The sequence below is a fragment of the Gasterosteus aculeatus genome, chromosome 5 (genome assembly GCF_964276395.1).
Source record: "Gasterosteus aculeatus chromosome 5, fGasAcu3.hap1.1, whole genome shotgun sequence".
Lineage (NCBI taxonomy): Eukaryota > Metazoa > Chordata > Actinopteri > Perciformes > Gasterosteidae > Gasterosteus > Gasterosteus aculeatus.
The window spans coordinates 12,146,083-12,167,975 of NC_135692.1; the positions used below are offsets into that span (position 1 = coordinate 12,146,083).

Consider the following 21,893-nt stretch of genomic DNA (forward strand, 5'->3'; position numbering starts at 1 on the left):
ATGCCTACTTAAATTCAGGCTTCAGACAAGCGTTTGGTCAAGCTTTTTGTCTTCACCCACGGCGTGGATGAGTACTTTTGTAACTTAACGTAAATAAACACGCTGATCACACGTCGGCCTTCCAGGTGAAGTGAACACCGAGATGATTGTGGGAAAAGCCTCGGATTGTACACGCGGCACAGAGGTCGGTTAAACACAAACACGGGCCTGACGGGCTGTAATCGCTCTCCCAAAGCAATTCCCACACTAAAATGTTGTTTCTATTACTATTTTCCCGCCTTCCGTCCCATCCCTCCACGCGATGGGCTTCAGCGTGTCTACAACACATTGTTGTTGCCCCCCCCCCCCGGAGAGCTTGTTTGGTTGAGTCAATGGCCACGCACGTGGAAGATATAGTCGCCATGATACGAGCGAGCACAGACAGGAGAGGCAGTTTTTACGTCTGTGGCAGCAGGGAGGTGGTTGGTAACATCTCTTGTGATTCGCAGTGCAACACCGTTACCGTTGCACTTGTGTCTCTAGTTAAATGCATATTATTGTATTTTAGCCAGCGACCCATTGACACCTGAGTCCGACCGGCTGCCGGTGAGTTTTATTATTTGCCCCGGCCTGCCTCAGGTGCCGCGTCAACCCGCAGTTCACATGTTTTATACGTGTGTAATTATTTATCCAAAAGCGTACCGTGGCTCATGTGTGCTGAAAGACGATTGTGGTCTAATTGGCCCCTCCCTCCCCGATTCAAACACTCAGTGCATCAAGAAGCCACAATGCCCAGCCTCCTCCTCCTCCTCCTCCTCCTCCTCCTCCTCCATGCCCCCTTAATTACAATGACCGGTTTGATGGATTAAGTCGACTCAATGCAAAGACGAGGTTTCGGGGGGCTGGAATCAGTGCTTATTGTACCCACCTGAACCCTCCCCATCTTCTATCTTGGTGGTTCTTGCGCTGCGTCTCTCCCCCGTTACAAATGTTGCTTTAAATAAATTGATTGAGGCTTCTTTTACTCGTCGCTCTGGACGCGGGCCAAGATGCAGGCTGTCTAGCACATTAGGCGCCACCCCCCCTTTGCAGGTTTGAAATGTGAGCCGCCTGCATTTTTTTTTCTCCCTCTGCTTTCCTCTCTCCCCTCCCCTCCCATGCCCTCCCTCTCTCCCTTCTGGCGAAGTGGCTGTGGCTGCTTCTGTGTGATGTGTGTATTGGGAGAGCAAGCAATGGATCACTAGACAGAAAAAGAAGATACATCAATAACTGCAGCATACATCCGAGGTGAGGAGATAAGCATTTGGTTCTCTCTCTCTCTCTCTCTCTCTCTCTCCTTGTCTCCCCCCCCCCCCAACTCCCCTTCCCTCCCCCTGTGTCCCCCACACCTCCCCCCTTCCCTCCACCCCCACCCCCCCCATCCAGCCTCTCTGTCTTTAACCCTTTGCTGCTGCAGGAGCCGGCTCATAATATTGCTAAATTATCTGCGACGATATCTTCTCCTGTGACACAGAACCTGTCCTCCTATTCTCTTGTGGCTGTTTGGAGTTTCCCCATCTTCTTCCTTTTTTATTTTTTTTTAAATTTTTTTATTTTTACAGCTTATCCCTGTTTTCCCCCTCATTGTCTCTGGGGTATTTGTTGCTTGAGTGCAAAGAAGCCGGTGGCAAGTACAGCATGAGCCCATTAGCAATGACTCCATCTGTGATTGGTTTTGCCTGCGAAACGGAGCGAGAGCGGCCATGAATAATTGATGTGCATTGTGCAGTCAGTCACTGGACACGCAGGGAGAGAGGAGAGGAAAACAGAGAGGAGCTGCTGCCCAGAGACATCGGGGGGGGGGGGAGCAAGAATGCTAGAGTGAGGAGAGGAGGGAGGGAGGAATAGGGAGAGACACGGAGCGAGAGCTTTAAAATAGCTGCTGGCTCCAGTAGTGCAGAGATTAAGGCCGCCCTGTATCGCCTTTGTTCTGCTGTTGCAGATTCAGAAGTGTTTCTAGACACATGAGTTCCTCTTTTCAGCTCAGAGTGCGAAATGAGCGGGGACATTGCTGGAGCGAGTCTGGCTACAATGCGGGTGGCATTTTAGACATGGGGGGCGGGGGGGCTCCTCGCTGCCGTCACTAGGACGGAGCTGTCAAAAAGGAGGAGACAACGGTGAAAGAGGGTGTAGTCGGTGACAAGTGGGGGAGATGGATCTGAGAGTAACTTCCTGATACCCCCCCCCCCCCCCCATCTCCCCGCCACACACCCCCCTGGCAGGGTGGCGGTCGGTGTTGGGAGATGGAATGGTTGGATTCCTGCATTGCCGGGTGCAGGCGGGCGCCCTCCCACGTCCTAAACGACCGGAATGGGCTCTGACAGCAGGGCGAGCGCCTCGCAGCGCTGCGCGTGATAGAGCTGCAACAGCTGACTGCTGCATTTGACCCACTTACGGCTCACACAGAAGGGGTCAAAATGGCCTTGATTATCTCCCGGAGTCGCGCTGACCTACTTGAGGCGGCGTTTTTCCGCGAACCTCTTGGCTGTTCGTCCCACCCACTCCGCTCTGTGCCACACGGAACGAGCAGCCAGGCGCCTCGTGTTGATTCGCTGGTTTCAGGTCGGTGGTTCTGTGTTCCTCGTGGTCCCATCGTGTGTGTGTGTGTGTGTGTGTAAGGAATACATCCAAAGCTTCTTGTCTTTGGGCTGGAAACTAACAAACCGTTTGTGTTGGTGAATGAGTTCCTGTTTAGAAAGACAGTCGGCTGATGTCATTTCAACCTGCTATTGACTTAAGTTGAGGATCTCATGTCGGTCGGCATGTGGCTGTCTTTATTGTTCATCTGACTTTCTCTCTACTCAGCAGGGTTTTTGTTAAGCGGAATAGTAAAGTCCTAGTTTGGGCAATTATTCAATTACCCCCCCCCCACCCACCCACTCCTCCCCAAAATGTGTCTGTGTGACAGCTCCCAACGTGCCAAGACAACACAGGTCTTGCAACAGGCCTTGTTGGTAAAGAGGTGTGTGGCTGTGCAGCACTACACACTTGCAACCATTCATCACTACATAACAACTTCAACGATTCTCTTGTTCTCGCTCTCTGTTCGATGTCCTCGAGGTGGGAAATTGCACTGACCTTTTTATCTTTGAAGTTTCCTGGACGAAGTTCCGAAATCACAGTTAACTGCAATCGGCATGCAGGAGCAGTTGACGACATTTGTGTATTTGCAGATGATGCGGTCCGTTTTCACCGTGAGTCCTTTAAAAGAACCAAAAACCATCAACCTAAAGCAGACTTCTTTGTGCATTTGACGTGGAGGAGGTCATCACTGAGTGAGTCAGTGAGCGCTGGACACACTCTGCTGCAGAGGCACACAAAGTAGAGTGTTCCACTGAAAGGGAGACGTCTGTATATGTGTTGTTCATTAAGCAGTGAAAAGATGCTTCTAGGGGTCAGAAAAGAGAGACCTGAGCTTTTAAAGATCCAGAGGAGGGGGGGGGGCTGTTATGAGATATTGCAAATGATGTCATTAAGTAATCTATGACCTTCATCGACCTCAAATGGTGAACAGCAGAGCTTTTAACTGCAGCGATATTTCCTCTTTCACACTATAACCATACTTACGCATCATTGTCTTTCATAGAATTCTGTTAATGTCAATAGTGATCAATAGTGATGGAGAAAGGCAGGCTCATTGATTAGCGGATACTCTGTGACAATTCGATTTGGAAAGAAATAACTAATGATGCTTTTTTGCCAATTTCGCAGTGGCAGGAATGACATGAATCCTTAAATCGCCTGCAGTGGATGTTCGCCATCTTGTACCACGACGCAGTGAAAAAAAAAAAAAGATCTATTTGAAAGTTTTCTGTAATTCCATTACATCCACTTTTTATTTTTTCTCATTTGAAGTGTAGTATGTTATTGTTTCTCTTCCCCGTATGCTTCCAAGACAGCCTGTTGATTATAACGTGACATATATTTCTCAGTCCCGCCGTCATCTCATAGGTTTGGTCAAATGTCTTGTCATTTACTGAATATCTTAGCCATGTGTGTAAAGTTCAGTAAAATGTAAAATTTGAACCCTACAGAAACCAACTGCTGCAGGAGGTGTCAGTCTGACTCAGGTACTTGCTGTGTGTCGCACAGGAAACTCATGCACATTGGCTGAATCCAACCAACCATCCCCATCCCAGTCCTTACATTATGTCCTCACACTGGGCCGTGTCGACATACTGTACATGGAATGACATCAGACGTGCTTTTATTTATTTTGTTTCTATCTGTTGGTCATCTAGACAAGCTACATGGCTGCTGTTGTGTTGTCTGTCGGAGTTTTACAGTATGAAGCATGTCACGCACACGTCGTTTTATCATCTTGCCTGCGTTCATTGAAGCCATTGAATATCTTGAGTTTATGCCTTGTTTTACTTGGTGAGTTGTACGGTATCTAAACACGCTACACGCAGTTTTGAACAGAGCTTACATGAGACTCACAATAATATAATAAAAAACGGAAATTATAAACCGCAAGAATTTATGATATAGATTTTTAGGTCTGTAAATGAATTTTAAAAACTCAAATGTAACCGACTCAATAAGAATGTATCAAATAGAATAAAAGAATGTATTTTTCTAAAGATATCTACAGTGTGTAGTTCACTATCTGCAATATTAAATAGAATTAAATTATTAAAATATTAAAACAAAGGCTCAATTCGAAGTATGAATCCATTAAAACCAAAAATATATTTGTATTGCAGGATTTGAATAGTTTTTTATTCTGCCTGAGGCACACGTACAGTACGTACTGAGTGATGGTTTAAGACGGACACGGTTTTAGTTTCATAGTTTGGCCCGAGTGCTTTTTATTCAAACGTTGCACTGTTGCACATATGGACGACTCTAATGAGCCCAGAGGGGTGCCGGGCCCCCGCCCCGGGCCCCCTCCAGTGTCTGTTCCCTACTGTACTGCTGCAGGGAGGCTTTGACACCGGGCCCACTGTTTAAAGGTCGCAGGTGAATCAGTCGCCGCCACACTGCCGGTCCTGGCCAGCACCCCGAGGTGGCCACTAGTCCGGGCGCATCTGCTCTTTGCCTAATTAGTATCATTGTAGACGAGGGCTTAAGGCCGGCCCTTTGTTAATAGCAGCCTGTTGCTCGGGGAAACGGTCTGGCTCCCGTAAGCAGCTTCTTTGCAGGTCGGCTCATCTGATAATCTGGTGGCAGAAGCGCGCGGTTAAAAACACACTCTGTGCGGCGGCGGTCAGCCGAGACCTCAGTGCGGTCCGGTTAAGTTGGATAAGTCTTGGGAGGATTTGTCTTGTCCAAACGCATCGTGTCTTACTGTGTAGTTTGAAGGAGAACGGCAGGAGCTTCGCTGTGGTTTTAGCTCATGAATTACACATCATATATATGTGTTTACTCACCTACTACGTGCTGCACTGCTTTAGATTTCATTTGCTAATCTATGTTTCCACTCTTTTCAAATCATTCATGTAAAGTATGAAAAATCAGTTAGCCTACTCTTGAAATTTCATTTGAATTATATTTATCACAAAGGGCAGCACTTGTGAAAAAATGTTTTGAATAGCAACATAAAACAAGAAGACTGATGGAAATGGTTGATAATTATTTTGAAGTGTATCAATAAAAAACATTAGTTAGTAGGCAAGTACACATGGTTTATTTAATGTGTCACCGCTGCAATGACGCTTTGAGGAAACTTGAACTAAGACGTAAAGATGTAGGTTTGGAAGGAGTTTTGCTCCCAATCAGCTTACATACAGCGACATACAGTAACAGATTGGAGATTCAATTTTGGTTTGGCTTTCATGCACAACGAATTAATTCTCTCCAGGGGGTGAAATGCTATAGATTCCCACCTCCGTGCTTTACAGGGAGCCTGAACGGCATGCCCTGTTTTTAATGAAGAGATTTGTAACGTGTGCCAAGAGGGATTATCTTTTAAGACAGTGGCCTGTTTAGGAGAACGTTTGGATTCTGTATGACCATGACCAAGGAATGTCAGTCAAAGTGAAGAGATCAGCATAAATCATCTCAAGATTGTGGCGTTTATTGTATCCGGTTCCGGTTGCTTTTCAGATAGTTCCACGTGAATTTCTTTAAAGATTTACAGCCTAATCTTTTATCTCAAATCTGTGAACACAGATTTTCATTTGAATGTCTTATCTTTTACGTTGTGTATTTATTTGTATTCAGGAATCCTCCATGTTCGTATGCTTATATCAGATTTGCATCGCAAACCGGTTGGCCGCACCTTTTGATACTGCAACAAAGAACACAGGACATCAAAACAGCGACCCAGAACCCGCAGCATCGGGCCCGCTCGCCTCCACAAGGCCACATATGCTCGTGGCCTCGGTAAAACCTTTTTGGCCCGAGTCCAAACCCCCCCCCCTCGCCCCGGGTTCTCCTCGCCGGATGGACATGGCACGACATTGTGGCCATGTGGCCAGCAGGAGGCTGTATTTAAGCCGGGGCAGCTCTGAAATGGGCCATAAAACCTAGCCAGCAAGTCTGGCTCCCCATGAGGCAACGGGCCTAAGTACTCATTGACAAGACTCCAACCTCACTGACTTCCCAGAGAGGGAGTACCAGAGGAAACAATGCAAAGACGAGGCGCGGACAGGAGGTCTATATGGACGTGCCTCTTTTATAACCGCTGATGCTTTCACCCCACAACGTGGAGCTGCTTGATCATACTTTTCCACTGCCACATACTCACTGTCATTATGGTTTGGGTCATTTTTGGGGGGGGGGGTTGGTCTTGCAAGCTCATTTTCACTTAATGAAATAGCTCCTTGATTGCATATATTTAAGGGACCTCAGGGGAAATGTGTCACATTTTGATGCCACATGGCGGCCCGCGACATTCACTTCACGCGTTTTTCCCACTTCATCAGCTTTCTGAAAACACCGCTCACCCTGAAATATGTCACCGAATGACTCACACAGCTGGAGCGTCTCAGAAACCCAACTAATGAAGTCGGTTTACAGACTCTGTTTTTACGACACCCAGTTTGCACTCGGCTGCCGTGCCAAAGCGCTGCGGAGTTGAGAGAGCCCAAATGTGTACCATGTGTTTAAAGGCGCTCCACCTGCGACGTACTTACCCGCCGCGAATCAACGAGCCCCCCTGTCACAGGCTGATGTTTATGCCGCAGGACGGACGGCCGGCCGGCCTGTAGCCCGTTAGACCCGCTCCTCAAAACACTGCGCGATGGACGAGGCGCTTCCATTTTTCGTCATCAAATTGACACTGATTAACAATCGGTGGCATCTGTGGAAAAGGCGAAAAGAGAGGTTTGATGGATGCCGGGGCCGACTGCGAGGAGGGAGCTGATTTACGATCCGTTAGTTTGCGCGGGAAAGTTTTGGCACCGTCTCTCGGCGATGTCATAGCAACCAGGTTTTCATGTGCGTTTCAATGCATTATGAGGTTAGATCACCACAATTTTACAGTTCAGGGAAGGCTGTAAGCGAGGGATTCTTTGGCTAACACTAAACATAGCTGTTTTGCGTGGCCTCTTGGGTGCTTTCAGTAACCAGGGATACTAAGGCTCCCTAGACGCTCTCTTATTTTAATTGACTTTGGCCTGCAGGAGGCCTTGTGTCCATTCAAACCTTTCTGGCCAGAGAGCGAGAGCGAGGAGGGAGGAACAGAATGTGAATAGAGCTCCCTCAGAAACTAAAGAGTGCAGCTCCACTAGAGCCGTTCTTGTTAGTTTGCTCGTGGTCTTTGTTCTGCTTTCAGCCCTTCTGGCTAAATGTCTTCAAACAAGCCGTTTGGGGAGGGGGGCTGGGGGGAGGGGGAGTGTTGTGATTCCTCTCGAAAAAGAAGTATACAGCAAAAAGCTGGACTGCGCTGTGGGAACAAGCGAGGATACGCCGGCGATAACGCAGCGGTGGACGTCGGCGACGGAGCGGCGTGGAGCAGCGCCAGGCGGGAGTTCAGGGTCGACAAGGGAGCAGGTGTCCGTTAGATACAGAGCAGGGAGGGAGGGAGGGGAGGGAGGGGCATGAGAGCTCTTGGCATCTGCCTTACCTGCTGCCTCCCCTGCAGTCCCCCTGCCAGTAGACGGAGGGAAGGACGGAGCGAGAACAAGAGAACAGACGAGGAGCAGAGAAACATGTCTGGTGGAGGCAGCCACCTTTGTATTGGTGCTCATGCATGTCATGTTCTCCTCTCCCACAGGTCGTTCTGCCACTATTCATAGGAATGGGTTGCATTTGCTGTATATCTGTATTTAAAGGGTTATTTCAACAAAAGTAAAATCATTCTTTCTTTTCTTTTTTACCCCAACCCTAATAGAATAGCGGTAGATGGATCAGCCTACGCACACGCAGCTCCCTGAAGATGTATTTAACCTAATCTTAAAGTTAAAATGACTTGCGTTTCTGGAAAGACACATTTGTGTAAAGAAATGTGTGTGTATATATTTATATATCTATACATGTAAAACACATCCTTTTGCGCGGCGCAAATGAAATTCTTCAGTTCCATTGTTTTGGAGTCGAGACAGAAATCCCGGAGCAAGTATCACAAAACACAGGCAATCCACAATGGCCAGACACCATGTAATTAAGGTGGACTGACCCTTTAATCTGGAGGCCCTTTTCTTTTTCCAGAGCAATAAAAGGCGGAATCTAGGTATTTAATCAGCACCGTTTATCTCCGTGCCTCCTGTCTGAATGTGTGGTGAAAGTTGGTGTGGGGGAAGCGCTATCGTCGGGAAGGGCATTGAACAACTGTCACGAGAAGCAGCCCGTGTCGTTTGTCACCTCTCCCTGGGGCTTTATGACAGAGAGGCGAAGCTGGAGGGCTGCGGGCCCAGCCACCGAACCCACCCGCCCTCCGCCCGACAGATGCGTCTACCGCCCTGCGCCAAGGCTGACCATCCGGCCACGCAGCTGAGCACCGGCATATCAATACCCCCCCCCCCCCGGGACTCTCTGCAAGGCAAACAAGGCTCCTCTCCTCATGGAGACCCTTTGCCGCCCCGGGGAGACCAATGTAAACAAGAGCAGGACAAATACGCCGCGAACGGCAGTTTGGTTTCCTCCGGAGAGCTTCACCTGAGACGATTATTTCCAGTTTCGGGCTTTTTCTCAGGGAGGGCCGTCTGAAAAAGCAGTAATCCTCTTGTTTATCGCCCGCACCGTCCTGAGAGATGCGCGCGGGGGGGGGGGGGGCTCCTCCTCCTCCTCCTGTCATATGAAACCTGCAGTTCAGAGTCAGTGGCAGAGCCTCCTACTTTAACCAGGTTGCAGGTGATCATTTTGTGCGGTGATAAGCCCTGTACCTAACCGCGGGGTAGAGTAATTCCTCTTTAAGTGGCAGCTTCCCACCCCCACACACACCCTTCTCCCTCCCTCTTATTCTTGGATATGTTTTGTCATTTGGCTGCTCGGCTCCACGCGGTGGCGTTTCTCCCCGCGGCTGTTGATGCCGGGGCCGCGGTGTGAAGCGAGGACCGGCGGTCCCCTCAGCCAGGCGGCCTCGCGGTGCCACAGTTAGGACATAAATTGTGGAGACGTGTTTATCAACATCGGAGAAGTGCAAGTTACCCCTTGTTGGAAGAGAATAATGGGACCTAATTGAGCTGTAACACGCTGGCTGGACGCCAGGCCCTCGAATCGAAAACTCTCTCCATCACAAGGGGGTCCGGGAGGAGGGAGGGAGGGTGCCGTGGAAACACCGCAGGACCCAACTCCTAAACCCGTTAGTCGCACCCGGGTTACACTCGATCAAAACTGACCCACAGATCTCTGCAGATCCCGCGAGGGCGATGCTGTCAGGAGGAGAGCACCTGAGCGGCCTCCCTCCCCCCCCCCGTCAACCAAAGCGGAGTCAGATCAACCCTCTGGAGGAGCGTCGCGGCCGCCTGTCTCCTGGCACCTGCCGCGCCGAGAACAGGAGGCGGGGAGGGAGGGGGGGGGGGCAGAGAGAGAGAAAAGAGAGGGAGCATGGGCGGGTGGGAAAGGAGGAGAAAACCCAGCTGCCTCCTCTGCGCCCGAGCCCCGTGCTGCTTTTAAAGGAGCAGGAGGGAGGCCAGGGAGGGAGGGAGGAGAGGGAGGGAGGGAGAGAGACTGCTGGCACCATCTGTACATGTCTTTTGTATTCCAGCCCTCGTCTTTACACAGAGCGAGGCTGGTGTGCTCAGTGTTCAAATGAAAGGCGAGGACGTGCCTTTTGGGGCTGCGATGGTTCTGAGAGGGAGAAGGTGTATGTGTGTGTGTGTGTGTGTGTGTGTGTGTGTGTGTGTGTGTTTCTGTGTCGACACCCAAAATCCAGTTTTGTCCTCGGAAAAGTCGGCGCTCTCAAATGGCATCGCCTGTCCTATTTATTGTACCTCTATGTAAAAGAGCCAGTGGAGTGTCTTTCCGTGTGTGTGTGTGTGTGTGTGTGTGCGCGCTCTGTTTGCAAGCACTCATGTGAGGGCAAATCTCTGGGTTACCATGTTTGTGACGGGAGTCAGAAGCTTTTGTTTGTTCCTCCCTCCCATCAGCCCCATTAGCCGGATGCCTCCTCTCTCACTGACTCATTCAACCTTTTTTCTCCCTCTCTCTCTGTGTCCCTCCCTGCCCCCCCCCCCCCCCCCCCCCCCCACCCTCCCCTCTCTCTCTGTGCAATGTGTCCTCGCATGTAGGGTGGATCTGCCCTGCGAGGACAGCCTGCACTGTCTGCTGTCAAATTGACGTGGCTTTCTTGCGCAAAACCGCAGCTGAAATCACCAGGCGTTCTGTCCCCCCCCCCCCCCCCCCCCCCCTCTCCCTCCCTCCCTCCCTCGCTGCTCGCTCCTCACTCAGCCTAGAAGTGCGGTGAATCATAAGAGGGAGATGGCTGCCCTGCTCTTTGATTGAATCCACATTTCCTTTCTCCTCCGACGCTGCAGATGGAGGCTTAGACGGAAGGCATGGGGAAAGCGAGAGGGAGAGTAAAAAAAAAAAAGAAAAAGGGGGGGGCAAGAAGGGGGGAGTCTTTTGTAGTGTGCACAGTACAAAAAAAACATGCACTGCAGATGAAAAGCATATGATTCGATCAAACGCAACTCTGTGGCAGCTACCTCACTGCGAGCGGTAGGTGGGAAGGGAGAGAGGAGGGAAGGGCCGGGCGCCATCCGCGGGCCCAGAGTGAACCCTACTGGCCGAGAGCGGCAGTGACGGGCTGGATATGACTTTCTTTATTGCTTATAATGGAACACATTTGGTTTATTGGTAGGAAAAATGTGCTTTTAGGGGAAAAAGGCCACGCTTTCAGATAGCATTTGGGGTTGAGTCGACAAATCCACCGGTTTACCCAAATAAAGTTCAGATGGAACTGGAACTGGATTGACATTTAAACAGTGAATACGTATTTGACAGAATATAACTAATGGAATAAACTATCTTTACAGAGCAAATAACTATCAACACAAAGGAAATAATCTGTCACTCCAATTGTAAAAGTGGCACCGACGTGTGCAAGCGAATGCAAAAGTCTCACTAATGTCTTTCTTGCTACTAGCTCATATAAGTAATATATTTAACCTCTGGTGTCAAAAGCGTCGTTCTTAAGTACACAAGCAGAGTAAAGGTTTGTCAAAAGGACAACAAATTATTGAATAATTAATATGTACACACTAACTAAAAAGAAATACTGAAAGGGCACAAGTTTACATTTACTCAGCAGGTCATTTCTGAAAAGGTCCAGACTTTTCTTTTGAATTTGTTCAAAATGTTTTATTAACATTTCTTATGTTTCTTCATTCTATACGATGCTTAAATGTTCAATGTTGTCACGTAGTCACGTGGACGTACACTCGCACATACATGCCCGAGGCCTTGAACGCATCATTCTGTCCGTTGCTTTTTTTTTCCCTCCAGAAGCTTCTGTGACTGAGTTGTTGTTGCGTCTTCACACAATCCGTTTTTGCAGGAGTGTAGTTGTAGTTTTTTCTCACAGGAGTCCACTGATGCACTCGTTGATCTGCTCTCTCTCTCTCTCTCTCTGCAGCTCTCCTGTCCTCGTGGTGTGAGGAGCTGGGACGCCTCCTCCTCCTCCGGCATCAGAAGAACCGGCAGAACGAACCTCCGGGAAAAGTGCCCATGCAGCCCCCCATGAGCTCCATGAAGCCCGGCCTCTCGCACGGGTCAGTATTCGCACCGCCGCCCTTTTTGGCTCGTGTGTGAGATGTTTGTGTGTGTGTTTGTGTGAACAGACAGACCAGGCCCGTGGGGAAAGCCCTGCCTCTCCACAGGAACCCCTTTGGTTCCTTACGGATCAGTGGCCAGACTAACTGCTCGTAACACAGTCAATCCGGACAAACAGTAGCTCACTACGCGTAGAAGATGTTGTTAATAATCGCAGTGTTTGTGCATTTCGAGAGGAAGTGCATGCTTCTATTTCGTTAACGATAAAACCTTTGTTCTTTTCTCTGTCGTCCAGCCACTGCAAATATGCTTATTGCGACTGTGCTATCGTGCACTGCAAATATTTGTGCAGTGATGCAGGGAACATTTGATTTGCCTACATGATGTTTTCTCATCCCTTCTCAGCAGAGATGGGTCTTTTCCCTACGACTCGGTCCCCTGGCAACAGAACACCAATCAGCCTCCAGGTTCGTTGTCGGTGGTCACCACCGTCTGGGGCGTGACCAACACGTCGCAGAGCCAGGTGAGATCCCAAGTGTGTTGCTGCAGGACGTCTCTCAGCAGTCACCTTATTCCGATTTTGACATTTTCTGTCTTAAGGCAACGTTCACGACTGCATATCTCTCTGTATGTGGATGTCCAACAGGTGTTGGGGAATCCCATGGTGAACAACAACAATCCCATGAACCCCGGGGGCAACCCAATGGCCTCTGGGATGTCTGGTAGCAATCCAGGGATGAACTCTTCTCAGTTCCCTGGTCCTCAGCAGCAGTTCCACAGCAAGGGCAACTCCAACCAGGCCTACATGCAGCAGGGCATGTATGGACGACCCAACTACCCAGGAGGCGGAGGCTTTGGTGGCAAGTAAGTGGAAACTGTCTTTACGGCGATCAAAAATTAAGACTTACAAAGACTGAATTATGTCAGATCAAATGGTTGCACTCCTCCCGCACAAGGCTTATATTCCGTCACTTTTTGTCATAGTTACCCTGGAGGGCCCAACTCTGGACCTGGAGGAATGGGCATGCCTCAACACTCCCGTCCTCCGTCGGACTTCACCCAGCCTGCCGCCGCCGCTGCCGCCGCCGCTGTGGCAGCAGCAGCAGCCACGGCGACGGCCACTGCCACGGCGACAGTAGCCGCCATGCAGGAGACCCAGAACAAAGACATGAACCAATATGGACCGGTAAGACACAGAAAAAAAAAACGGATGGCCCCTCGCTCACTTGTTCTTGTCAATACTAGCAGAAGTACTGGAAAAGCAAACTGAGAGAAGTAGATGTAGAGTTAATGGTGAGCAAGGCTGAATCCCTGTTGAGTGAGAATAATTAGCTGGAGTCGTAATGGAGCCAAATGGCCCATTGAGCTGACAGGGACACTTTTTTTTCACATGGCAGAACATTTTTGTTTTTTGTAACTTTTAATATACTCTTTTCACTTGCCAAATTTGCAAAATTGAAAGAAAACTGTCAGATGGTTGGTTGATTGAACCCACTTTGCCTTCCAGATGAGTTCTTCCTTCCAGATGGGACCCGGCCAGGCCTACAACAGCCAGTTCATGAACCAGCCAGGCCCGCGAGGCCCTCAATCCATCCCCGGGAACATGGGCACTGGCATGAATCCATCCAACATGAGCGGACCCCCCATGGGGATGAACCAGCCCAGGGGCCAGAGCATGGGGCCTTTTGGGGCCCACGGACAAAGGATGCCCCAGCAGGGCTACGCAGGGCCCCGGCCCCAGGGCATGGGTATGCAGGGCATGAAAAGGCCGTACCCGGGCGAGGTGAGTGGATGTGAACTCACCACTATCCGCTTCGAGGTTTAACTTGGTTTGGTGTTGGTTGAATTCACGTACTGGATCGTCCCTTTATCCTCAGCCAAACTATAGTGGGCAGCAGTATGGTCCAAACGGCCAGTTCCCCAACCAGCAGGGTCCGTACCCCACACCCAACCCCACCAGGCCGCTGCCCTCCCCAAACTACCCTGGCCAAAGGATGCCGGGACAGCAGCTGCAGGGCCAATACCCGCCACCCAGTGGTGCCATGGGCCAGTACTATAAGGTGCAGTAATAATGCGATTCACAAAAAAAGATGATAATTAAATGCAGGGTATCGTACCACAACCCTTTTTAGCAAGGTGTGAGCAGCTTTTCGTTTTCTGTTCTAATTGCAGCAAGAGCCACCTTTTAATGGCCAAACAAATAACTTCTCTGGGAGTGGATATCAATACGGCCAGGGTAATATGAATGGGGTAAGTCCATTTTTTGTACCAGTTGTGATTCATCACTGCCTCGGCTGCTATTGGTCCTTTCAAAGATTTGATTAACTAATTAATTTTTGTATATATAGCCGCCCAGACCGGTGGGTAACTACCCTCACTCCCCAGTGCCAGGCAACCCCACCCCTCCAATGACCCCAGGAAGTAACATCCCTCCATACCTGTCGCCAAACCAGGACGTGAAGCCACCCTTCCCTCCTGACATCAAACCAAATATCACCGCTCTTCCTCCCCCTTCAGGTTGGTTACTCCAACAAACAAAAAAATCCAATTTACGAAGCTTAATAGTGTATTATTTCTTTAAAAGTTCATGATGGTCTAACCGTAGTTCTTCTTTAACCAACGCAGCCAACCACAACGAGGAGCTGCGCCTAACGTTCCCAGTGCGAGACGGGGTGGTGCTAGAACCCTTCCGGCTAGAGCATAACCTGGCTGTCAGCAACCACGTCTTCCACCTACGGCCCTCCGTCCACCAGACGCTCATGTGGAGGTAAGACACGATATCTTTTCCTCATAATACGATAGTTGTATTTTTCCTCTAGAAATTGTGTCCTTTTGCCAATTGCACTTTTGGGTCTTATAGGTCTCTGACCTCTCAAACATTATCCGCTTCAGTAAAAGGGCTTTTCAAAAGTTTAAGAGAGAACAATGGCTTTATTGGAGTGAGAGGGAGAAAGGGAACTTTAACTTGTTCCCAGATGCTGCTTCTTGGGGTTCACAGTGTATATTTTGGTGGGGGATGAAAACAAAACTGGTAGCAAAAATAACAAATTGTGTTATTTCCAAGAATATTGAATTGATTAGTCTTTCTGGCTTCTCTGATCATTCGATTGTCAGTCATCGGGGAAATTACATGACACTTAAGAGACATGAAGTAAAGGACCAATGAAAATTCAAGCTTCGGTTTGCCACACTTTTTAAAATTAAAACCCCTACTATTCCCAGCCAACTTGCAAAAGGTCATTCATGCATTCATTTTCTCTGATTTAGATTATTGTAATTCCCATCACTCCCCTCTCAAGCCAAAGTCCCTCTTCCATCTGGAGCTTATTACGAGCCTCCCCATAAAAACTCTTTCCGGTGGCACCTTGTGAGACGACATCAATCTAAATCACCGGTGTTCATCTTCAGGATGGACTGTGAGCCTTTGAGAGGATGCAAACATCGGACTGCGGTTGCCTTTTATGTCGCGCAGAACACTCCGTAACACCCACTAATGAATGTATTTATGTGCCTGTGCGGGCAGATCGGACCTGGAGCTGCAGTTCAAGTGCTACCACCACGAAGACCGTCAGATGAACACCAACTGGCCGGCATCTGTGCAAGTCAGCGTGAACGCCACTCCGCTCACCATCGAGCGGGGCGACAATAAGACCTCCCACAAACCCCTGCACTTGAAACAAGTGTGCCAGCCCGGAAGGAACACGATCCAGATCACAGTCACCGCCTGCTGCTGTGTGAGTAAACAAATCTGCAGAACTGATGCTAAAGAGGTTTATGCAAAAGATGACAAAAAGTCAGACGTATTCATATAATTTGTGTAATAATACATATTTTCACAAAAACGCTGTGTCATTGACGTCGACGTTTGCTCTTGCAGTCGCACTTGTTTGTGCTGCAGCTCGTCCACAGGCCCTCAGTTCGCTCCGTCCTGCAGGGCTTACTGAAGAAGAGGCTTCTGCCTGCAGAGCACTGCATCACCAAAGGTATATGAGGGGGGAGAAAAAACACACACACACACAAGTCACCTTCTGCACCGCGGCGGCCTAAGCGATCGTCCCTGCTCACGCACATTCATTTCTCCCCTGCCGTCTCAAAGTTAAGAGGAACTTCAGCAGCGTCGCGGCGTCGTCGGGGAACACGGCGCTCAACGGAGAGGACGGCGTGGAGCAGACGGCCATTAAGGTTTCCCTCAAGTGTCCAATCACCTTCCGGCGAATACAACTTCCAGCCAGAGGCCACGACTGCAAACACGTTCAGGTAATACCAACACACTGAGAGTCAAACGGCACAACAAAAGAAGGATTTGAAACTGATGTACATGTGTGATATATGCCTTTTTTTCTGTCTCTTCCAGTGTTTTGACTTGGAATCATATTTACAACTTAACTGTGAGCGGGGGACATGGCGATGTCCTGTATGCAAGTAAGTTTCTCCAGTTTGAATACACAATAACAGATTGTACGTTTGACTGTAATTCACGTGATTCTCTCTCTCAGCATTTTAAAGCCCGTCTCTCTCTCTCTCTCCCCCTAGTAAAACAGCGTTGTTAGAGGGACTCGAAGTGGACCAGTACATGTGGGGGATTTTGAACGCCATTCAAAAGTAAGCTCAACACGCCTTTGCACTGCATGCAGTTTACTTCTCTTTGTCTCCTTGTAGCTTAACCACTTCCGTCTTTATTTGGCCAGCTCGGAGTTTGAGGAAGTGACCATCGACCCGACATGTAGTTGGCGACCGGTGGCCATTAAATCCGATATCCACATCAAGGAGGATCCAGATGGACCGCTGGCCAAGAGGTTTAAGACTATGAGCCCCAGCCAGATGATCATGCCCAATGTGATGGAGATGATAGCTCAACTCGGCCCCGGACCGTCACCGTACCCGTTGTTGTCTTCTCAGCAAGGGGGCAACAGTGAATACGGCAGCCAAGGTAGGATGCAGGGTCATTACCTCCCGCCGGCCCCAGTAAACATGTTCTACATTTTAATTAGATGCACAGCAAAAGTAGCATCAAGTGATTTACTGTTTGTTTTTTTTGTTGTGTGCTAGGCAACAGTTACCAGGGCCACGGGAACTTTGACTTCCCCCACGGGACGCCTGGTGGTACGTCGATGAATGACTTCATGCACGGCCCCCAGCTGTCTCACCCGCCCGACATGCCCAGCAGCCTGATGACCCAAGACAAGCCCCTCTCACACAACATGCCTGACTCAGTGAGTTCATGAGCTCTGCATCTAAGCATCTCTCTGTCTTTTTAACACATTTTCCTTCTGTTTATTAAACTTTTACTTTGCAAATGTGTATGTGTGCACAAAATGACCTGTATATAAATCTGGTGTGAGAATGAATGCATTCGGGCTGTGTCATGTTTTCAGTCATTAAAGATAAATGCTCCCTAATTAAAATGAGTATTAGTTAGTCTGAAGATTTCCCCTGTCTCCCTGCAGATACCTCACTCTGCAGGCAACGACCAGTCACACGGTCCTCTGCAGAGCTTACATCCATCTCCGCACCCTGGGAGCCAATCAGGACAGCAGCTACACCACAGCGGGCCTCATCAGCCGCCACGACAAGCTCCGCCTCCTCAGCAGCAGCAGCAACAGCAGCAGCAGCAGCAGCCGCCCGGCCCCAACAACCATCCCCACGGCGACCTGGCTTTCAACCCATCCAGCAGTTTGGACAGCCAAGCGGGGTCGGACATGCCCGAGCCATCTTTAGACGTGAGTCTCGACACACGGCGTTCAACACCGTTGATTCAGTCTTCGATGACCCGTGCTCACTACAGTGACTAAACAAACCACCCCTCCTTCCTTACAGCTCCTCCCAGAGCTCGCTAACCCAGACGAGCTGTTGTCGTACCTGGATCCACCGGACCTCCCCAGCAATAGCAACGACGACCTTCTATCGCTCTTCGAAAACAATTGAGGCAATTCAGACACATATGAACTTTTTCTGAGTGCCGGCAGTAGTAACCCCCCCTCCCCTTCCACACACACACACACACACACACACACACACACACCCCCGAGAACCCAGGGCGGTCGCACAGTACTTGATAAACACAAAGATGTACTCCCTTTCTCTTCTTCCTCTTGTACAGTTTTCATTGGCCAGCACAGATTGACTGAAAGAGGTAAAAACTCCCAAGACAGGGCGCGACGCCCCCAGGCGATACTTTTGACCTGTGCAGCTATACTCGGTTCATCTTTTTTTACGCCACAAACAGGTGTGTATGTGTGCACATTAGGAAAATGTTGTAGCATTTCTTTTGTTTTGTTTTTATCTTATGTTTTGTTTCCTTTTGAGAAGAAAAAAAAAAGTGTTCAATGTATAAAACAGAAAAATAGCTGTTAAAAACCTGCGCTATCTGACCAGTGTGCGCCATGTCCATGTTGTTATTCCAAACAGAGAGGCCACAGCTTCCTGGTGTCACAGCTCCATTCCCTAACTGGTCCGGTTAGCCGCACTGTTTTGTCCACCACACGTCATTTAAAAAGCACAAGAGGTTCTGGCAAATGCCAAATGAACGATCGGGTTTTACGAAGGAAAGAGAACAGATACGGTTAGATTGGCCTGTCCGTCCTTGACGAAAACGTTTTTAAAAGTTTTTTTGCTTGACATTTTGAAGAGGTTTTTTGGGAATAATCGGCTTCCACTTTGTCTACAATTGTGATACATACATATTTTTGTCATAAAAAAGGTATACCTGCTCTACAGTCCTAAGAGTAAAGTGGTGGAAAAACTGAAAAACACAATAGCATACCTGTACTTCCACATATTGTTACCGTCCTCCTGTGCAGAGGAGTGCTTTTAATGGAAAGCTACAAAATGAGAGATCTGGGTTGCTGTATAGTTCCTGCTGCGTTTATTGCTTCCTGCTGTGACTCCTTCCATGCCGTCTGTTCTGCGTGAGCCTCGGCGTCGCACGTGTCAGCAATTCTGCAACGATGCATCTCTCCGCCTGTTAAATGATGTGCTGTTAAAGTAGTCTACAAAGTGCATGTGTGCCAAGCCCAAGTCTAGTGCTGTTCCAAGTGGTAACAAGAAAAGATAGTGTGGTTTTTATCAGTTGCTTTTTTTCGTGGCTTTTTTTGTTTTGGTTTGTACGTTTTGGTTTCATTTTCCATCAGATTTAGTATTAGTATTTAACACTAACATTGAAGGGATAATGCCGATGTCAGCAATACATTTACCGAGTGTTTGCTGGATATACTGTGTTATGTTTGTTTGTTATCGCTTTCTTTTTGTTGCTGCGTAATTTAACTATCCATAAATCTTTTGGGAAATTGCTCAACATCACCAAAGTCGGAAGGATGAGGATGGAGAGGTTTGTGTTTGCTTGACCCTCTGTGAGACTGCGAGTGCGTGCATGAGTGGGTGTGAGATTGTGCGCGTGTGTGTCCATCAGTGTGATGGGAAGAAATATTGATTTCAAAGATATAGGGGAGGACGAATACAGTTTATCCATCACTGCTGTTCAAGAAGTGGTTTTTAAAGCAGTATTGGCCGCAGACCTTTTGCCACTTTTGTTTTCAATTTCACTTTTTGAGAAGAGCGCTGTTCAGTATGCAAATGTATTATTTTTAAAAGAAGATGCTATTGTACTGTAAATATCATTGTGAATATTTTTGTATCATCTCGATGATGTTCGTCCTTGATCATTAGTCGTCCGACCTAACAACACACGCTCCCAGGCTCCCATCTAACCACTGACTTTGTTTGTAACCAGCATACGACAGCTGTCTCGCCTCCTCGTTGTGGGGGGGCGAGTCTAAATGTCTCATAAGCTATTTCCCCCAGGTTGCCGTGCTTTCTAGTCACTTTCCTCCCAGTGCACTCACCTGTCTCACACCTGTCGTTTGTAGACGGTGTCCCATTTATATGTGCCGCCCCCCACCCCCCTCCTTCCCCCAAACCCTCCATCCCAACATCAGCTCACAGTGGTTGTGTAGCCTCATTTCAGTTTTCTTTTCTTTTACGCCGCCGTATTTTATCAAAAGTGTTGTCTGTTCATCAATTTATGTTAACATTTTATCAGTGATTCTGAACAGTAATAGTTTAAAAAAGATGTGGTGTCGACTGGCTTTCAGTGTAATTAGTGAGCTATGTGAATATCATAATTGTTGCTAATTGTCAATACACAGTGGTATCACAACAATATTTTAAAGAAATCCATAATATTGTTTATATTTTTGTTATAGAAAATTTGGCTTTTTTAAAAGCATGAAACCGTATACATTTTTATCCCCTTTTTTGTTTTTGGTAAATTATTTTGTACTGGTTTTTCTTATTAATCTGTAAGGCTAGAAATCCAATTTCTTTCAACTGTAGCATTGTGCTGATTTAACCACCCTCGTTTTATGTAAACATTATTTTAAGTGTCATTTAAGAAATATATTTTTTCCAGTTCAGCACACTGACATGTTGTTGCATATTTATGTCACAAAGAGACATTAAATTAAAATATCCACGTTTTACTATTTTACTATCAGAATTGAAACTTTCAATCAATCCGATGGACGTCATCACTATTTCACATTTTGTCTTTACTTTCAAGCGAGCAAATTTCATATAAGGCAGCACCTCAAATGTGTTGTGGCACAATCACAATAAAGGGTCATTTCTCTGGGGGAAGTTGTTTTCAAAAAAGGAAAATTTGAAATGACAAAAAGATAACAGTGGCCTGGAAAAGATGTTGAGGGCAAGGCCAGATCAAACGTCCCAAGGATGCCTGTATATATGTAAATGAATATAGAGACATGTGAACAGAAATGTATTCATTTTCCCTGGGAATGTGCATTGTTTTTTTCCGAATAATAAAAAGCTTGCAACCCCTCTACTGGAAGTGGCTGAATATGGAAAATTAAACTTGTTAGTTAGTGTCTGTGGGTATCTCTCAGCATTTTGTTCTCATGTAACATACTTTCAGCTCTTTATAGTAGGAGAACTGGGACAGCTATGTTTTACATGTAATATTTAGCCTGTGTTCTAGTCTGTCACCTGCACACTCGAGGGGCTGAACTAAAAAAGGAAGAGGAAAAAAAAAGGTTACATAGAAAATTGTTCGGAGGGGTGAGAGCAAGGTGGTGGGTTGGACGGGTCCAGAAGATTGTAACCAAATCCATAGTTTGTACAATTTTTTGATATCATGAGAAGTTTGAAAAATCCTACAATCTAAGGTGATTCATGCAATGTGGCCATTGTCTCTATTGTGTACATTGTATGTACAATCATTTCATATTCTAAACTGGTCAGAAAATAAAAGGAACTAATTGTGATTTTTAGTCTTGCAGAACTTGTATGTAGTTAGATGATGTGACAACCTAATATTTATCTAATAAATATGTATTCAGATGATACTTGTACGTCACTGTGGTCGTGTCTTTTGTGCACTTGCGTCATAGTCTAAGGATCACACCTGTCTAACTCCCAAAGGCTGATTATGCAAGCAGAAGGTGTAAATTATGGCTATCACGTTTTAATTCAAGTAGCTTAGGGCCAGCTTGTAATTATATGGAATTAATAACTACCCACATTCATTAACATCACAGAACAACAGAAACAAGGTTTGTTTGTTAACAGCTCATTAGATGATTTGGAGGATTTGATCAGTCATTTGAACTATGTTGTAATAATTTATATTAATGATGATGCATTGAAGTCTGAGAAGCAGCCTACTGTTGTAGCTGCTCAAGGTAGTGACACAATTTTACTATTGTATATACAGTTAGAAGGTTCAGTCCATTGGTTTGAAACCTAAAGGTCTGCAATTTTAA

The 21,893-nt window shown here is 47.5% G+C and overlaps 1 protein-coding gene across 10 annotated transcripts in view; it reads left to right on the forward strand.

The window, feature by feature from the left end:
* LOC120819249 (zinc finger MIZ domain-containing protein 1) overlaps positions 1-21,482 on the forward strand; it is a 90,972-nt gene extending 69,490 nt beyond the window's left edge. For 3 of the 10 annotated variants that reach the window (XM_078103423.1, XM_078103424.1, XM_078103425.1), the window contains 19 exons: positions 4,053-4,088; positions 11,981-12,116; positions 12,523-12,640; positions 12,764-12,981; positions 13,102-13,303; positions 13,625-13,900; positions 13,995-14,177; positions 14,290-14,367; positions 14,466-14,634; positions 14,743-14,884; positions 15,641-15,851; positions 15,995-16,100; positions 16,214-16,374; positions 16,472-16,539; positions 16,651-16,719; positions 16,806-17,047; positions 17,167-17,330; positions 17,565-17,837; positions 17,935-21,482. In XM_078103423.1, coding sequence (XP_077959549.1) covers positions 4,053-4,088; positions 11,981-12,116; positions 12,523-12,640; positions 12,764-12,981; positions 13,102-13,303; positions 13,625-13,900; positions 13,995-14,177; positions 14,290-14,367; positions 14,466-14,634; positions 14,743-14,884; positions 15,641-15,851; positions 15,995-16,100; positions 16,214-16,374; positions 16,472-16,539; positions 16,651-16,719; positions 16,806-17,047; positions 17,167-17,330; positions 17,565-17,837; positions 17,935-18,042 — 2,960 coding nt within the window. In that variant the 3' untranslated portion in view covers positions 18,043-21,482. Of the gene's footprint in view, positions 1-1,141; positions 1,267-2,391; positions 2,581-4,052; positions 4,089-10,634; positions 12,117-12,522; positions 12,641-12,763; positions 12,982-13,101; positions 13,304-13,624; positions 13,901-13,994; positions 14,178-14,289; positions 14,368-14,465; positions 14,635-14,742; positions 14,885-15,640; positions 15,852-15,994; positions 16,101-16,213; positions 16,375-16,471; positions 16,540-16,650; positions 16,720-16,805; positions 17,048-17,166; positions 17,331-17,564; positions 17,838-17,934 lie in introns of those variants that run through there. The other 7 variants (XM_078103426.1, XM_078103432.1, XM_078103431.1 and 4 more) reach the window with 7 other exon arrangements.
* Positions 21,483-21,893: the final 411 nt, after the last annotated feature.